We start from the raw sequence: 17,758 nt of genomic DNA, 5'->3' as shown, positions 1-17,758 counted from the left end.
TCAAATCACTTAATGGAAGCAGCCCTCAAAAGTGAAAGAATCTGAAAACTGATGAGTGTGGCAGCTCATAAAACTTCTGTAGTAAGTTTGAAGTATGAATGGGTAATCTAATGAGTGGGTACATGTTGTAACACCTTATGCTAAAAAGGTGGTATTGTTAAAAGGAATACAAAGTTTTTTTCAAATAGATTGTTATCCCTGCCATTTTGGAAGCTTTTCCAGGAACAATCCTTAGGGATATTTTTGCAAGTGTGATGTGTTTCTGTAAAAGCAAGTAGAGAAATTGCTGGTGGTTTTAGCAGAACAGAAGTATGATCCCAGGAGCTGGTCCTGATCCACGTTTAGGCACATGCTTTCATCCAGGTTAAATAATCATAAACTTATTTCTGTAGTAACTGCTAATTTTTACCACTCTTAGATGGTGTGAACCTGCGCTGTGTAGCTGTGGGTTAAGTCTCTGTAACTTTCTTGCAGGGTGAACCTATTAGAGTCCTGGTGACTGGAGCTGCTGGGCAGATTGCTTACTCGCTGCTCTACAGCATTGCCAAGGGAGATGTCTTTGGCAAAGAACAGGTAACTCGTACACTGAATTATCACTTGTCTCTGCTGTGCAGTAATGAATAAGCTAACGTTGGAACTGCTGTGCCTGAGACTTGTTTTCTTGTTGAAACTTGGAATGGTTTACCAATATGCAAGTATCTTATTCTTTAAGTGGTGAAAATGGAGTCCTGCTCTATTACACAAGCTTTCAGTTGTTGGTCGTGCTGAACTTTTTCGGTTTTCTGTAAATGGATCTTAAGTCTTGCACAAGATAGCAGTTTCTAGCAGACAGCAAGACAAATTCTTCTTCAAAACAGATTATGTGCAACTTGCACTAAACCATTTCTTTCTTTGCAGCCTCTTGTTCTTGTGCTGCTGGATATCACCCCCATGATGACTGTATTGGAAGGTGTAGTGATGGAGCTGCAGGACTGTGCTCTACCGCTGCTGAGAGGTGGGCAAAAGAAATTTTTCTTATACATACAAGATGTTCTAGTACAACTATTGCATTATTGAATTCCTGTAGCTGTCAGGAAGTTAAGCAGAGGAAAACAGTAGATGATCCTTTCTTGATTTTACATTTTGTGGAAGATAATTTAATGTAGGCTTTAAGCTAGGAAGAATGTCATCAAATGAGTTGTGTGAAGAATTGACTACACAGATCACCTGGGTTTTGGTTTATATCATCTAATCCTGGGTGATCAGCATGTGCAACAAATTGTCAGATACTTGTACATTTATGCATTGTGTTCTGGCACAGTCGTAAAATAACAATGAATCTTTAGATACACTTAGATGCCTTTACTAAACAAAAAAAATTCTAGTCTTTAGAAGTATCTTCTGCATAAAGACACAAATTGAAAAATCACTCATCAAGTCATGTAAACAAGTTCTGATAAATCTAAACAAGCAGAAGAAAGGGAGCTAGTAGATGCTACTGTAATTCTTACAGTACTTAAAAATGTGTAGCTACCAGCTCTTGTACGAATCAAACCTTCTTCAGCTTGAGTTGTTAAAGGAAGAGGAAAACTTAATTTGTGTTGATAATTGTCACTAAGAATTTTTTTGTAAAAATAAAGAACAGCATATATGAATACATGTGTATAATATGCATATATACATATATATTTAGACAGAGGCACATGAAAGTATCTTTTGACATAGATTTATCCTGTGTTTGCAGGATTTATATCTAAATTTTTAGATAAATGTTTGCATATAAATGCTTGCCAGTAAACAGTTTCTAATCAACCCAACACCACAGTGTTGAGTCTAAATGACTGTACTTGTATTTTTGGAAGGGGAAGGTGGTGGTGTTATCAGATCAGATTATGTGCTATTTATGAACCAAAGAATATTCCCATTAACACTTTGCCATGAGTATTTATCTTACTTAGATTTCTTTTTTCCCCCCATTTCCTTTTTTTAGAGGTCATTCCAACAGACAAAGAGGAAGTTGCATTCAAAGACCTTGACATAGCAATTCTGGTTGGCTCCATGCCAAGGAGAGAGGGCATGGAGAGGAAGGATTTACTCAAAGCAAATGTGAAAATTTTCAAGTCTCAGGGTGCAGCCTTGGACAAGTACGCCAAAAAGACTGTCAAGGTGAATGTAAAAACTGTATTTAAAAAGTTAACTCTGTGTTATGTAGAGATCTAAATACATTGTAGAATGATACTGCACAAGCAGGAGCCTATTCAGTACAGGCATTTCTTTCCTTAAGCCCTGGAAAATATACCACAGTCAAGGTTAGATGAGACATAGTATGTTAAATAGGTAGATGATTTAATCCTTAATTCCTTTTGTGAAAAAGGTAAGCCTTACATTGTATTGCTGTAGTCCACACATACTCTGACTTGGTTACCAGCAATTCTTTAAAAAAACCAAAACCAAAAAACCCCTTGTATTAAAAAACACAATCTTCTGCTTGTTATCTGTCTTCTTTGGGAGAACTAAATTATCTACATGCAGCTGCCTTCTTCATAGCCATCTGTGGCTTTAACATAATGACCCTTAACTTCAGTATCAATATGGAATTACAGTTGCACAAAAAATTGGCTTTATTTAGGTTGTTTGCCTGTTGGTCTTTGGAGCATTGGAAGCTTTTAATTGTTCTCTTTCAGATTCCTTCACCACAGTTAATGGGATCATGTGGCTGCTCTCCTACTGCTCTTAATCTCAGACCCAGACTCCAACTGTGCTTTGTAACTGACTTTTTAATGTCTACTTCCTCTGCTGATGAACTTCCTACTGCTTCTAAAGACTTGCTTGCTTCTTTATGCAGTTGGAATAAAAACTATCAACGTAACTATTGCAGAGTAATGGAAAATTTACTGAACTCGCTTTCAAAAGGGGAAATACAAAGGGAGGTTTGCAGATTAGCTTGCGTGATTGAGAGTATATGGAGCTTGATGTTAATCATTTGACGCACATTAGTAGATGAAGAATGAATAAAAATCAGTTTTCCATAGTAATAAATTGATCTAAGTTCAGGGAATATTTTACTTCTAACTGCCTGTGAACATTGAGATAGTAAGTGTTCTGCCTTTCTTAAATATAAAGCAATTGTATAAAGCAGTGGCAGCCAGTCTAGGAGCCATTTTAAAAGGTGATGGTGAATTCACTGTGGGCTGACTAGTGTGTATGTATTGTGCTATTGTGCTTTCCCTATATCTAGTGACATGGCGTTTGAAGCCAGGCTGTGGCTTAGTGTGTAGATCTTCCTAGAAGTCTTGTTCTCTTTCACATTCGAATGACAAAGTATACAGAAGAGACCTAGCTAAAAAATATTTTTTGTGCGGTTATAAAAGGCTCAAGGACTATAAACAACAGACATATAAAAAAATCTTGCTGAAGACAACTAAGATGTTTAGAAAACTTAACTTTTTGATAATTTCTTTGAAGGCAAAGCCATGTATTTCACTGGAGGGAGCTTTTTTGCAGTGAGCTTCTTCAACTTTCCACATTCTTCTCCCCCTTTTTTGTTTTTAGGTGGTGGTAGTTGGGAATCCAGCAAATACTAACTGCCTGATTGCATCAAAGTCAGCCCCATCAATACCAAAGGAAAACTTCAGCTGCTTAACTCGTTTGGATCACAACAGAGCTAAATCTCAGGTAAAAAGGGCCTGTTCAAAGTAGAATGCTATCTGTTGTTTCTGTTAAATACAAACAGAGCAATGTTTTCAAAGAAGCCTGTGAATTGAGAGGCTGAAGTTAATACAGTGGACATCTTTAATTTCCAATTAGATTGCTCTGAAACTTGGTGTGACTGCTAATGATGTGAAGAATGTCATCATCTGGGGCAATCACTCCTCCACTCAATATCCAGATGTTAACCATGCGAAGGTAAACGTGAAAGGAAAGGAAGTTGGAGTTTATGAAGCTATAAAAGATGACAGCTGGCTGAAGGGAGACTTTATCCTGGTAAGATCTTGGGGCTCTTTTAAATCATCATTCTGTGCTTCTGCTTTCTCTTAACCTCCTATGCAGTTGTAAACTATGTAAATGATTGAGTGAAGGAGCTCTTCCTATCTCACTAGAGTAAGTCATCTTCAGATAGCTTGTCTCTATCAGTTATTTGCCTTTGAAAAATGTAAGGCGTTATGAAAATTCCGTAAAGAGTACTAGAAAAGGCCATTTGGAGTGCTAAAATGATTCAACAAAAATAATTTTGATCATAGTTTAGGTGCAACTCATCTGGCACACAAGCACCATTAACAGTTCACTATGGTGACTTTTTTGTGCAGCTTTGAAGTAGGATGATCTTCTGTTTGCTGCTCCCCACCCACCAAAAGCAGCCCAGCAGCCCTCCCCCTGCATGTGCATGTGCATGCACATACACACGCTTTCCAAATCTAAATATGTGGCCTCATCAGCAGCATTTCTGAAAAGTGATCTGAAAAATCTAGAAAACACCTGCAAACGTTTTAATGTAGGGTAGTAATAAATAATAATGTAGGGTAGTAAAACCAAATAATGGTATTAATTGATCAAGAGCACAGGCTACCTAAATGCAATATAAAGTTAAACAAGGATTACTAAAGCCCTTGATCAACATCACTTCAAGTAGCTGTGCTTTGCTTGATACTGCAATGTTACTGGCATGCTGACAGCCAGGTACTAATCTTAGCCAAGGCACCCTTAGTCTGGACTGAGGATGTGTTTTGTCATATGACTGTGCTCTGTCCTATCTTGGTTTTGGATGTAGCTTGTGCCAGTTCATGCTTGTTGCTACAGAATAAATGATTGTATGTTGGCAACCAAAGTTCATGAGCCAGAGTGTAAGCAGAAGCTTGTCCTTTTCCTTGATCCTGCTGTATCTTAACATGGCCAAGGCAGGATACTGGTTTGGCCTTCTAGGTACATTGTAATGCTGGTCTATGCTAGAATGATTTGCCTAACATAAGATGTCATAATTACTGCTTTCTAGACTGGGGTCTGGTTGGCATACAGCTTTACCAAAACGTATTAAAAGAAAAAAACATACAAGGTTTAAGAAGTTATTCTAATTCCAAGAAGTGCAATTCTTAAGTACAAAATTTCTAAATATAAACTCGAGTATAGGGAAGTAGGCTCAGCTATCTTCAGGAATTAAATTAATTGCATGCATTAAATATTGTAGGATTGAGACCAGCAAGTAGTTCATGTTGGTATTCAGCAAAAAAACCCTGAATTCCCAGTGTTGCTCTGAGACTTCTGTTGCTGTTGACATACATGCTTTTGGTGGTAAAAGCTTGATACATCTGATTGGTATGAAAGAAGTTAGTGGGCTGCTAGCTGTAAAGCAGGCACTAAGAAATGAGCCAGCCTCTGAAATATTCCATTATGTTCTTGTCTTGGCAAAACTCTTCTAGATTGTGTTTCTGGATTGTATGCCATGTTCTTCTAGTCATAGAACTGTATCTTGACTGATGAAATTAAATGTTTGTAAGGTGCTCTTTCCTTATGGCATTTACTAACAGTGTTTAGACCAAGCCAAGGTTTTGGTGCTTTACAACTTAGGGTTTTTTCTTAATTGCAGACTGTCCAACAACGTGGAGCAGCTGTTATTAAGGCTAGGAAGCTGTCCAGTGCGATGTCAGCTGCCAAAGCTATCTGTGATCATGTGAGGGACATCTGGTTTGGCACTCCAGCGGTAAGATGTTGCTCTTGAGTAAGTGCTTGTTTGCCTAATGCTTTGATTACCTGCCAGTGTCTTTGATCTCAAGTGTGCATGTGTGTTGAGAGGGGGAAGAATCTGTCTGTTTCTGGCATAAAGTGTGTCACAGGAGATGCAGTATATTGGAAATTAATTTTGCTTGCTTCTAGCAGTGAAAAATGTATTCATCCCTTCCTCTTCTGTTTTCAGGGGGAATTTGTTTCCATGGGAGTAATTTCTGATGGCAATTCTTACGGTGTTCCTGAAGACTTGCTATATTCATTCCCTGTTGTGATCAAGGTAACTAGACTGTATTTAAATCTAAGTATCTTCTGCAACACCTAATTGAACTGTCATATGAGCTAGTTAACAGCTGTGCTTTCAGTATGGGACAGCAGTTGCTGGGACATGCTGGTTTTAGCAGGCTTTCACAGATGGGACTATTATTCACAATTTTTTAGTAGTTGTCAAATAAGTACTGATAGAAAAGTAGAATCTTACATGATCAACTGGTGCTGGTTGTATTCTTTATCTGAAAACTTCTACCTGATGTGTTTTTTAAGGCCATAAACTTTGTTTCTTACGCTGCAAAGATTCCTTCGTGCAGAGTGAATGAAGCTTGTTCTTATATGGAGGGGCTTTGTTTTCAAACAGGACAAGACCTGGAAGTTTGTTGAGGGTCTTCCTATTAATGATTTTTCTCGTGAGAAGATGGATCTGACTGCTAAGGAGTTAACTGAAGAGAAGGAGACTGCTGTGGAATTCCTCTCCAGTGCATGACTAGGTGATGAGGAAATACAAAATCATAAAAGAGTGGAAGAATCTAAAAGTCGTCTCTAAGTCTGCTACCAAACACTATTACTGTATTCAAGTCAACTGTCTGTGGCAATTGTGCATTTTAAAGTTCATATGCTTACTGGTACGGTTGTGCCTATTGAGTTATTAGCAAAAAGATTATTAAAGTAGTAAAACGATTAGTTTGTTGACCAAACTTTGTCTGTTCAATACTAGTTGCTTTCTGTGTATGATACAGAATAATTGTTTGCCTCGGCCTTGGCTACTAACGCACAATCTGAGTTTTGTTTAGAATTTGGCACTGTTGGAACACGTCCTAGTCCGTGGTCACTTCAGCATCCTATGGCTCAACTGAGAATGAAATTAGAATGCCAATAGTTCTCTTTGAACCAGTAGTTCAGTGACTCAAGTCTTTCACTGGACAGACTCCAAGTATATACTGTTCGCTCTGGTTATGCTTACAGTGCTTGTCAATAGAAATATTAAAAGATGCTTAATCACATAATGGCTAAGAGTAGTCTGTTGCACATTATTTGCATGTTTTAGTTATGTAACTAGCATATCATTAAAAAAAAACCCTGAAGGCCTGTTCAAAGAAACAGAGAAACTAGTTTTGAGAAGCTTTATTGATGACTAGCACTTCCATTTGTCTTTCCCAGGCAAAATTGCTTTATGTCAACATCAGACCTTTATGTCAACATCAGACACAAAAGCCTAAAGGCAGATTTGTATTTCAGCACTACAGTTCAAAAACAGTTGGTACTGTAGCTCAGTTACAAAAAGATACTAATTTGATTGTAGCTTCGAAGCCTTTTGTCCCAGGAGACAAGGGCTCACTTGGTTAAGACCAGTTGAGGTTAATATACTTGCGTGGGAGTTTCCTAGTGCGGCCTATAAACATTTTAATTTCAGGAAGCCATTTCAAATATATTGCACTGTAATTATTCCTTTGCCAACACACAGGTGAATGTTGCTGTAACTCTACTCCTAGACTCTTGCTTCCTCTGTTCATACTGTAGTAACCCACCTTCTGTAGACTTAAGGGATTTAGACTAGGTTTGTTTTTCTGGGAATTTCTTAGATGTGCTACCTGTTTTGCTTTCTAAGCACCTCAAATACCTCCCACCCTGTTTGCAGAGTGAAAACTCATGATAATGGGATTTTTCTCATACACAATGTCAGCACTAAGTTATTGTCTGTCCTGTTCTAATATAAGCATTTCTGCCTTGTACTAAAGTAAATCCTGGGTCGGTCATATCTAGAGTCATCTTGTTTCCCTGTTTTGGTTTGTTGTCCTTAAATGAGGGTTCAAGAAGTAGAACTGTTTTGACGGGGGGTGGAGGGGGAGCTTAAACTGAATTCTAAGCAAATTGAATGGTTTCTTTGAGAATTTATCAACTAGAATATAAAATAAATTGGTAAACATCAATAAGCTTATCCTTAAAAATAAGTCTGCTCTTAGAACATTATGGTAGCTATAAGGTACAGTGACAGTAATGCAGCAAAGACTTGTTCTACATAAATAGTTGAAAGGGAAAACAAGCATTTCAGAAAGTGGTAGTGTCTGCTGCAGCACAGGCCAGCTGGAGATGGGGCATAGTAAGTGAATGCCTTGAATGTTTATGAACCAGCTGTTGCAAGAACTTATGCATTCTTGCAGTCTTAGGTATTGACAAGAACTATATACACTGTATTTTTTTTCACTGTTTTTCTCATTCCTCTAAACCCCTTGGAGTTTAGCTGTGGAGAATGATAAGAAAATTTCATATGTCTCTCTTGTCATGACAATTTGGGAATTTCTGTAGAAATTAGGGAGGTAAGGAAAGCTGCCAGTGTGATGACTGCCTTCTGGTATCCCACACAAAGTCAGTAAAATCTCTCTTCAACATGAACCCAAGGATCAGAGGAATTCATTCCAGTAATTACCATGCTACAGCTTATTTTAAGACAATGTGTTTTACAGGGAATGTTACAGGAGATAGCAACAGTGCACACTGTTACTCACTTTAAAAAGGCTGCAGGCTGAGTAGAGGAATGAGTACACATCTGTGCCTGAAAACTAGAAATAAGATATGGTAAGTCCTGCTAGCGTGCAGTATGTTTTGTGCCATACCTACAGAAACATCACAATGTAGGGAAGAAGCTTTAAAACAAAAAATCTGAAAGATCTGGCTCTTCAGGTTTTTTGATGTTTGTTTTAAAGCAGCCTTCTCCAGGAGACCGCTCACTTGTAAAGTGATGCTTGTTAGACTATCTCATGATATATTTACCTCTTCAGTTGGATGTGTATTTGACTCCTCTCATATAACAAGTTTTAAGCACTGTTTGTATTTCCTCCAGACTTACATGAAGCAATTCAACAGGAAATCTCTCATCTGCTTATTGACTGCCTACTTAACTACCACCCCACTACTTACACACTCTCGAACTAGTGTTGAGTATGTGGGTATTCTTTGTATTCATGGTTCTGAACTGTTTTGTCATCTGTTCTAGTTTCTGTATTTCTAGGAGCTTCCCTCCTGCTGCTGTTAGCTCTCTTACTGTGGCTTGTGTTACTTTGTACAGTCTGCACTGTTTTTGCTGGGCACTTTGCTCTTCTCTTACTAGGCAGCATATGGAAATACGCACATGAAAGCAAGGAGGAGTAGCCATTGCCTTTTCCTTCTGCCTTACAGACTGTTAACAGTTTTCTAGTATGAGGCAACTTGCACACTGCTCTTCCAAACTTCCAGTATTAAGCACTTTGCTCTTCATTGAAATGTTTCTATTCTGTGATTTTTTTTTTTTTTTTGAGTGTTCACGGGCTGGAGGACATGATGTACTAGATGAAGCTGAGAGCGTTGGGTTTCTTCATCCTAGAGAAGGAAATGCTCAGAGGAGATAATCTTGTCAATGACTACCCCATGGGAGGGTGCAGAGAAAGCAGAGCCAGGCTCAGCGGCACATAGTGGAAGGTCAAGGGGCAATGGACATAAGCTGGATCACTGATTGATCAAATACTGAAGCAACCAGAGAGGTTGTGGAAGCTCCATCCTTGAACCTGATTCTGAACAACTAAATATCGGTCAGCCCTGGGTTGAGCAGGAGTTGGCACTGAACAACTTCTGACCTATGTGATTTGAAAGCCACTGAATATGTTCACACTAACTTCATCTTTTGAACAACTCTAAATACATAAGTATCAAAAGTTATTCTTCAGTTAGCGATGAGGGTATTTTCAGTACATACAAACTTTCTGTGCAAGAAGGAATTTCACACCCACTTTTTACTCGCTGATTACTTCCCCAAGAGACCCAAAGTTAGGATTTCAATCAGCAACTCCCAAGGGAGTACATACAAGCATTCTTTGAGAAACGAATCCTGGGGGAAATTAAGATTTGAATTGTTGGATCCCTTTCTGGAGGGTTTCTAGATGGAGCAGCTGGGAACATTAGGGCTCCTGGCTGAGCCTGTGTGTCGACAGAAAGGCTCCCAGGAAGATTGGAAACTGCGCAGCGCGACTGGCATGCTTTGTCACGGAGCACCCGGAAAACGTGGATCCCAAATCCTCCCTTCATGCTAGTGAAAGCTGTACAAAACAGGCTGCAAAGCTGATCTTTGTGTGCTTTTGTGACAGTCTTTCCGTTCCCAGCAAGAATTCTTATGAGAGAGAAGAAAAAAAGTGTTTCCCCAAATGAGCAAAAGATTGAATTCAAGTTTGTCTTGCATTGTCGTTCTCCTCTGCAGCTGTTCTTGCTGTTTTTTACAGTGACTGCAGGTGAAGCTGCAAACTCTAGCTCTTACAAATGGATCTAAATCAACACTATGCTGATGCTCACTACAGAGCTTTGCACCCTGGACATATTTATAAGGCATCACGTCATATCAGGTAAATAGGATTTGAATCACGCTTCGCACAGGGGAAGGCAAAAGAGAACTTCTCTGGCAAGTGGAACAGATGCAGCGTGCTTTCAAAGCACCAGATTTACAAAACAGAGGAAAGTTGTCCTGGAAGAGTTGATTAGAATTACTTTTTTTTCTGCTTCCCCCCCACCACCCACCCTGTTTCCTGTGGTTTGGGGACTTTTCTGCATTTATAGACACATTCTGAATTCCAAATAGCAAATCCTAGAGGATAACTACAGCTCGGTTAAAATGAAAAAAGAAATTGCGTAAATGTAACTATCTGCAACTGGGTTCAAATTTTGTGTTCAAATACCAAGGTCTTTTTGAAAAGCATTCCAACTACATTTTAAATGGCACCTTTGCGGAGCGGCATGACAAATGCTGTTGTATCAGGCTGAGCAGTCAGCTGCTTAAAATAATATACTGTAACTGCAGGTAAATAGACAAATTGATAGACAGACATACAGTCTTCAGCTTTTAGCCAGAAATAAGCCCACTGTTTTGGTTTTACAGAATCTTTTATTGTACATCTTAATTTATTACTGAAAAATTAATTGTACAGTTGCTTTCTTTTTCCAAGTCTGCTAACCACAATCATCAAGTGGTTTGTGGCTAAATGACAACAGGTTTGCACAGAGACCTTTGCCTGCTTTCTTTCAAAATCCATAGTAATCATACGCTCAGGAGTGATTTGTTGCTTAAATGCATTAAAAGCTCAACTCAGGCCAACTGATATTTGAGGCTCTGAGTGTTTGTTGACTCCTGATGAAATACCATCAACAAATCTGTGGCTACTCAGGACTTTTCTGTGGTCAAAAGCCCCGAATTCAGGCTACCCCGCCCCTGCAGTACCCGCTCCCTCTCTTTACTCTCCGTACCGCAGCCGAAGGGCAACACTGGGACAGAGCGGCTCGGTGGAGGGCAGAGGTGGCCGGTGCCTTCCTGGCAGATGGCACGCATACATAGGTCCTGTGTATCCATACACATGCGCGCACACGCTCCCCTGATCAGACTGTGATGGAAAACCTGCCTGGAGTTCAAAGGAGCCACTTTTGGCTGTCCTTACAAGCCAAGATTTTCGTGGCTGTCATTAAGCTGCACAGATCGACCATGCGAGATTTCATTGTAGCAGGCAACTCTCAATACTGGGGATGAAGGTGAGCTTTCTTTTGTTATCAGCAGTACTGGAGCCAGGATGTACCTGAGCAGGTGATTCCAGTCCAGCAGCTCAGGTCGGCTTCACTGAGACGCTGGGCTGAGATGTGCGTCCTTTAGCACTGGGGTGCTCGGCAGGAGCCGTGCACACATACACGTGCAAAGGCAAAATACCGAAGCTAAGTCAAAGGCCGAGAAAATATAAATTTCAGTGTGCTAAACTTTGGGTTCTCTTTTTTTAAACTAAGTCAGCATTTGTAAAGCCACAGATCTGTGCTTTCCAGAGATCCAGAATAGCCCTCCGTTGTGAAATTTTCCCTGATTATATTCATGTATTCAGTTTTGCTTTCTCATTCGCAAGTGTTACTGAACAAACACAGGCGGCTTAAGTAATTTAAAAATAAGACCAACAATACACCTTGGCTCAGGTGATCCCAGTAAAAAAAAATAAAATTTATATGATTATTTCCTAAGCCAGTGGAAACAGAATCCTTTCAAAGCTCGAGATGTAAGATTTAGGAAGCCACTAATAAACCAGCATGGGAATTATTTCAGGAGCAATTTGAACCCCTGCTGAGAGCCCGCTGACGGAGACTTAATAGTCTGGCTGAAAACTGGTTTTATAAGAAACCAAATGCAGCAGCAAAAGTGGATGGTTTTCAGGCAAAACAGCAAGCTGCAAGTTTTTAGTGGCATGGTAAATGCTGCCTCGCATGGCAAGCCCAGCGAGGTCTTTCCTGCAGATGGTGGTGTTTCTCCTGGTTGGGAACATGGCAATAGGGAGCTCTGCCCATACCTTTGCGCTTCCACACTCTTAGGAGGGGAGGAAAGACAACATTTAGACTTTGTGCTTGAAGGAAAGAGTAGTAAGTATTTTTAGCTAAATCTCTTCTACACACTGAGCTGACAACAGACACACTTTTTATATGTGAGGCATCCACCTGACCGAGGAGAGCACAGCGTGAGCTGCTTAGGCCAGCAGGCTTGAACGTCAAGCCCCCGATGTAAGCTTGCTCTTCCGCAGGATTTTAAACAGAGGATGTGCCACTTCCTCAGCACCACAAATGCTGACATGTGGTGCTTATTCCCACTCAGACCTCCAGTTCTGGGGAAAAAAAAAACACTTTCTCAAAGGCAGGTTCTTCCTAAGAAAAGCTCTCTGAAGCTAAAGTCAGAGGGAGGCCAAAAAGGTGAAGAGCCAAGGAAGATGGGGAAGAATGAGGTTTATTCCTCAGCAAGGAGGTCGTAGGAGAGAATTAATCCCTCAAATAATCTCTGTGTTTTCTGAGCTTAGAAAAACTTCCTCGAAGGCAACATTAGTATTTCTTTCTGATGTCAAAGGGTAGATTGACTCCAAAGTAGACGTAGGCCATGGCTGGGCATGGCTGTGTTGTGCACGCATCCCGCAGGGGCATGGGGAGGTGCAGTAGCAATGCCCATCGCTCCCAGCTGGATCAAGGATGGAGAAGGGCAGCAACATGTTAGGTGAGTGAAAACACACTGGTCTCCTGGGGCTGAAAACCAAGGAAAACAGCTCAGTAGGAAGGAACAGGTGAGAATCTTCAAAGTTTCTCCTGTATCAGTCAGAAGGTGCTCATGTTAGGGATGTATACGCTTGTTCCAATGATTCCTGTGTACCTGAGGTGAGGGTCCCAGGGGAGGAGCACGGTTTTGGGCTGATAACTGCGTAGCAGCTACACAAAGAAGCGGCGGCTCCAGCATGACCTAAGTAGCAACCAGCTTTGCCGTCAAGCCGAAAGCCCGAGTCCCACGAGGAGGGGCAGGAGGTCAGCAGGGGACGGCTTGCAGTTAGTGTTGGAACAAGGGTCAGGTGGCCATGGAGAGAGCTGCCGTTCCTGGTTACACCCCGTAACTGCGAAATTACAGGGAAAGATAAGGATCGCAGACTTGGATGCTTTCAAGACAGGATTTTGCCACATCCAAATTTTGCCATCAGGCCTTTCATGTGTTTCATGACTGAAAAATGGGAGATTGTTTCCTAAAATAGTTTAAACTAACAGACAGGTCACTGCCCAGCTGTTTGCAGATTCAGAGTTGAAGAGCAGCAACTTGATTTGATAAGAGCTTCCAGTGTGGGCTTGTTACCGGTTAGAGGAGGAAAAAATAGCCCGGGAAACGTCCTGCCTTCACGCTGCGTGGACACCAGGCAAGACAACACCTGGCTTTGGAGCACCCTGGGTACGTTAAATATCACTCTGGTGCTGCTCTGGCTGTGAAGTCGCATCCATATTTTGGGATGATGATCTCATTCAAAATTGTTGTCCCTTAAGAGGAGGTCCCTCCCTAATCCGCACTTTGTATTGCTCTCCTTGGACCATCACTGTCCAACAACTATGGTGCATCTTAAGCCCGCAAGTGCCGAGGTAGTTTTACCCAGGGTGTCTGTCGGTGGAGAAGAGGTTGCAGGATCCCGGGATGGCTGTGTCGCCAGCGGACGAGAGAGGGAGCGTGCCTGTCTGGCATGTCCCCTTCTCTCCACACCTAGTTACTATCAGACATATGGAGCAAGAAGTTTTGGAGAGGCTTTCTTCACCTTGGGCTCTCAGGTGTGCACACCAGGACTGTCCTGCGTAACTCCTCCTTTGGAAGAGGGCAGTGTATGTATCCCTGATGAGATTTTTACTGTAGGAATAATCTGTGATGCTGGTATTTATGCCTGGATACTGCCACATGAAGTATCTTTTACATGGATCCTTGAGTTGAATAGTGAATAGTGCTTCTGGCTCTGCTTAGCGGGTCAGACAGCAGCAGAGACAGGTTTCTGCACCCATGGCTGCTGCTGCCTCAATGCTTTTTGGCATTAGTGGTTTTCAATGCCAAGACATTTCAATGCCTAAATCCTAAATAAATAAAAATAATTTTACAATGCAAGTTTTTCTGAAGCCTCCAGATGGAGCTAGTAGAGAGGGAGTCACACCGAGAGGATTTTTTTTCTCCTTAGCCTGTGAGCCTGGAGAATTTAAATGCCAGACCAAGAAAAAAAAAGACAAATCTTCTTCCACTTCTGCAGTTACAGGCTGGGCGCCCAGGAAACACTTGGACAGAAGAGGGGAGGTATCGGCTACCCCTTGTCCCCTCCAGGGCGGACACTTGCCTCCATCCAACAGAGAACATGTCTACACAAAAGGTAGCTGCTTCTTGGCAAGCAGAATAAACTCCAGACACACGCTGCGTTAGCCACTGGGCGCTACCCCTGCCAGTGACCCTCTCTTCCATTCTCAAGCAGGAATAACACTTGAGATCAAGTTATAAATTCAGGAAACGAGTTCTGCTGCGGGCTCTGCAGGAGACATCCTGGCCAACAGCAGCCAGATAACCCGTCTTTGCCCCTCAGCTTCTTTTAGCTGATATTTGCAAAATGAGTTGAAATCCCCGGCTGGAGGATGCTGTTAAGGGCATGGTCAGAGCTTCCTTCTAAACACGTTGGAGAGTACAGGGTGGCAATACATCAGGTGACACTGGTGTGAGAGGCAAGCGGAGCAGGAAAGCTCAGCCACCTCTTAATCAACAAGCAAACCACAAAACAAGTAATCCTGATCTGTTAGCTTCTCCACCCCTAACCGGAGAAGTTAAATACAGCTGGGGGTGGCTGTGCTACTTCTGTGGGCTTTTAAGGCAAAAACTTGAAGACTAGAAATGCTCCTTGTTGTGAAATACCGTATCGCAAGAAACCCAAACGCTGTTTGGTAACATCTCGTCGGTGTGGACTGGTGGTGGTGCTGGGGTTGGTGCCTGCAGAGTAGCGTGCCTCACTCCACGAGAAACATCTGCCTCCCCTGCTGAGAACCAGCACAAGCCTCTCTCGAAGCTCTGCCTTCCTGCGGGGTGACGGAGGAGAGGAGCCACGTGGGGACCGGCCAGAGGCCACCTCTGCGGGATTTGGGCTTGTTGATGTCACTGAATGGAAATACCCGGAGGAGGGTGGGAGCTGGCCAGAGGGTTACCCACCATCCCCATTTCTCTTGCCAAAGCCACAGAGGATGAGGTTGGCTTTTTTGGCAAGTGCCGGGTGTTTCATTTGCACATTGCACAAATAGAGAAATAACTAACACAGGCTCCGTGTAAGCCGTGCTCCTATCTAGCTGCATCGCTGCAAAACTGGACGTGGGATAAATTAAGTTTCTCTCTAGTGCTCAGTCTGATAACAATAAAATCTGAGGAACCATTTGGACTCAGCTGCTACAAACCAAGCTGCTGTTCAAGGGCATGGTGGAGCACCTGAAAGTTTTAGAGTTTCTAAGTCAGCCACTTACAATTTCTCTAGGCAGGCTTCTGTCACATGTGCATCCTGTATTTATTCTGATTTAAATCCTGTATCTGATGTCCATGCAGAATGCATCTGAAATTCATGTACTCCTACCCCAAATCCATGTGAACGCCTAAAGATTAGGATCTTATTCTGCCAGATTATCACAAGTTTCCCGAGGGGGAAAGAGCTCTGTAGCAATATTCTGAGGGTTCTTTGCTGCTCCTGCCCTTGCCCGGCCGATCTGCATGCTCAGAGCAGGGGAAGGCGACTGAGGTCCTCGGCAAAGCCCTGCCGTGACAGAGCAGAGCATGCCCTAGTAACATATGAAAGAATACGAATATATAAGATAGTAATAACATAAAATAATGAAATTGCTATTAAAATATTTTAAAAACATTAAAAACCAAGATGCTCTTCCTAGCCTGTTTAATGTGCTTGTTGCATGCCCAAGACGGGCCGGGTGTCCAAGCAGGGTGATGGCTGCGCCTTGCCGGCGTCGGGCTCCGGCAGCCATGGCTAGTGCCTAGGCCAGACCGCTGGACTAAGCTTCGTCATTTCAGGATCTTATTCCTCCACTTTTCATCTGCTTTCTGCTTGTGCTGGAGATTCCCCCTGCTGTTGCCCATGTGGCCGATTAAGGAGGGTTTGCAGCAAGACGCAGGCTGCGGGCTGCAGCGGCTGGGCTGGAAACGGGGGGGTCCGTGGAGGAGGTGTGGGGCAGGCAGCGAAAACCCCCAGGGCTGCCCGGGCTCAGCTCTCAGCGCTCGGAGAGTTTTGGGTGTACAGCGACTGCCAAATAATTAACTACCTGCTCGTTTCTTCCTCCCGCTCCGGCTCCTGGGGCTGCCGACCAGCACGCTGAGGAGATTGCCTAAGCACGCGAGCAGACAGGCCTCTGTGTGTGTGTGTAGTGTGTGTGTGTGTGTATGGACGTGCGCGTAGCTGTGTATTGGTTGACTTTTGGCAGCAGCCAAGCAAGATCATCATCCTGAGTCCTGTTTGATGGAGCTGGTTCATGGTTGTCTGAAGGAACGCTAGTCCTCCTGCTGCTGAGCGGAAATCCCCTTCGATTTCGGCCCCTGGGGAAAGCAGCACGTCAGGGTGGCTGTTTCAAGCCTTTCTTCTTCTTCTCCCTCCCCAGCCTCCTCTCCATTTGCTCTCAATCAGATTCCCAAGGTCTCACTCTCAGAACTTCGTTTGCTGTAATAGCAGGGTGCCGTCTGTCTGTTTGTCTTTCAGTCATCCCACACACGCTGCCGGCTCCGTTTCTATATTGCGCACCACATGTGTGGGTCTGGCGCTCAGGTCTGCATTATACACCAGTGGAGTTATCTGAGTAAACAAAGACTGAGTTTTCCCCCCGGGTCCTTGCTGGCAATCTGGGACTCACTTGGGTGGTGTCACTCCTCGCTCCCGGCTTTTGGGTCATCTTGGGGGTTTTGCCACTTGAACGGGTTGTCGCTTTGGCCAACACGCCTGGATCTGGGCCCTTCCACATTTCTTCCACTTTCTTAGGTGCCAAAGCAAGCCAGGAGCACTGGCAGGCACTGCATGTGGGGAGATGAGCTCAGCAGAACAACCTGCAGCCCTCTTTTTGTTCCTCCACCCCTTCTTCAGTTTCCCTCTTTTCAGCTGGTGAGCAGTAGATCAGAAGAAATCATGCCCTCTACTAATCCCATGGAGGTCTCCTAGCTTGCTGGCAGCTTGTGGCAGCTTTGCAGGGCTGCAAGGGGCCCTAAAGGTCTGCAGGACATGGGAGGTGTAGAAGGAGCCTGGTGACTTCCAGTTGCCTGCGTGCAGTGATGTGGTGCATGCGTCTCTCCATTCAAATGTGCACGGAGACAGTCATGCAAGTACCTTGATGATGTATTTAACTCATCTAGAAATGCTGAAAGCTGCTTGGAGTGGAGAGGACGTTGTCAGGTTGAATGTGACGGATAAAAACTTGAAATCTGTGGGCTGCACCAAGCTGTTGA

The 17,758-nt window shown here is 42.8% G+C and overlaps 1 protein-coding gene across 1 annotated transcript; it reads left to right on the top strand.

Annotated features, from left to right (window-relative positions):
• Positions 1-474: 474 nt before the first annotated feature.
• On the top strand, positions 475-6,976 carry MDH1 (malate dehydrogenase 1, NAD (soluble); the record flags this gene model as incomplete). The annotated part of the gene is made up of 8 exons (XM_010295058.1): positions 475-573; positions 898-994; positions 1,970-2,145; positions 3,532-3,654; positions 3,787-3,963; positions 5,561-5,674; positions 5,888-5,977; positions 6,332-6,976. Coding segments are annotated over 8 exons (1,002 nt in total), but the record flags the coding sequence as incomplete, so codon positions are not given.
• Between the last annotated feature and the right edge of the window lie 10,782 nt (positions 6,977-17,758).

The sequence above is a fragment of the Phaethon lepturus genome, unplaced genomic scaffold (assembly GCF_000687285.1).
Source record: "Phaethon lepturus isolate BGI_N335 unplaced genomic scaffold, ASM68728v1 scaffold41289, whole genome shotgun sequence".
Taxonomy (NCBI): Eukaryota; Metazoa; Chordata; class Aves; order Phaethontiformes; family Phaethontidae; genus Phaethon; species Phaethon lepturus.
Note: the sequence above shows the minus strand (reverse complement) of the source record. Positions and strands in the feature narration are given on the sequence as shown.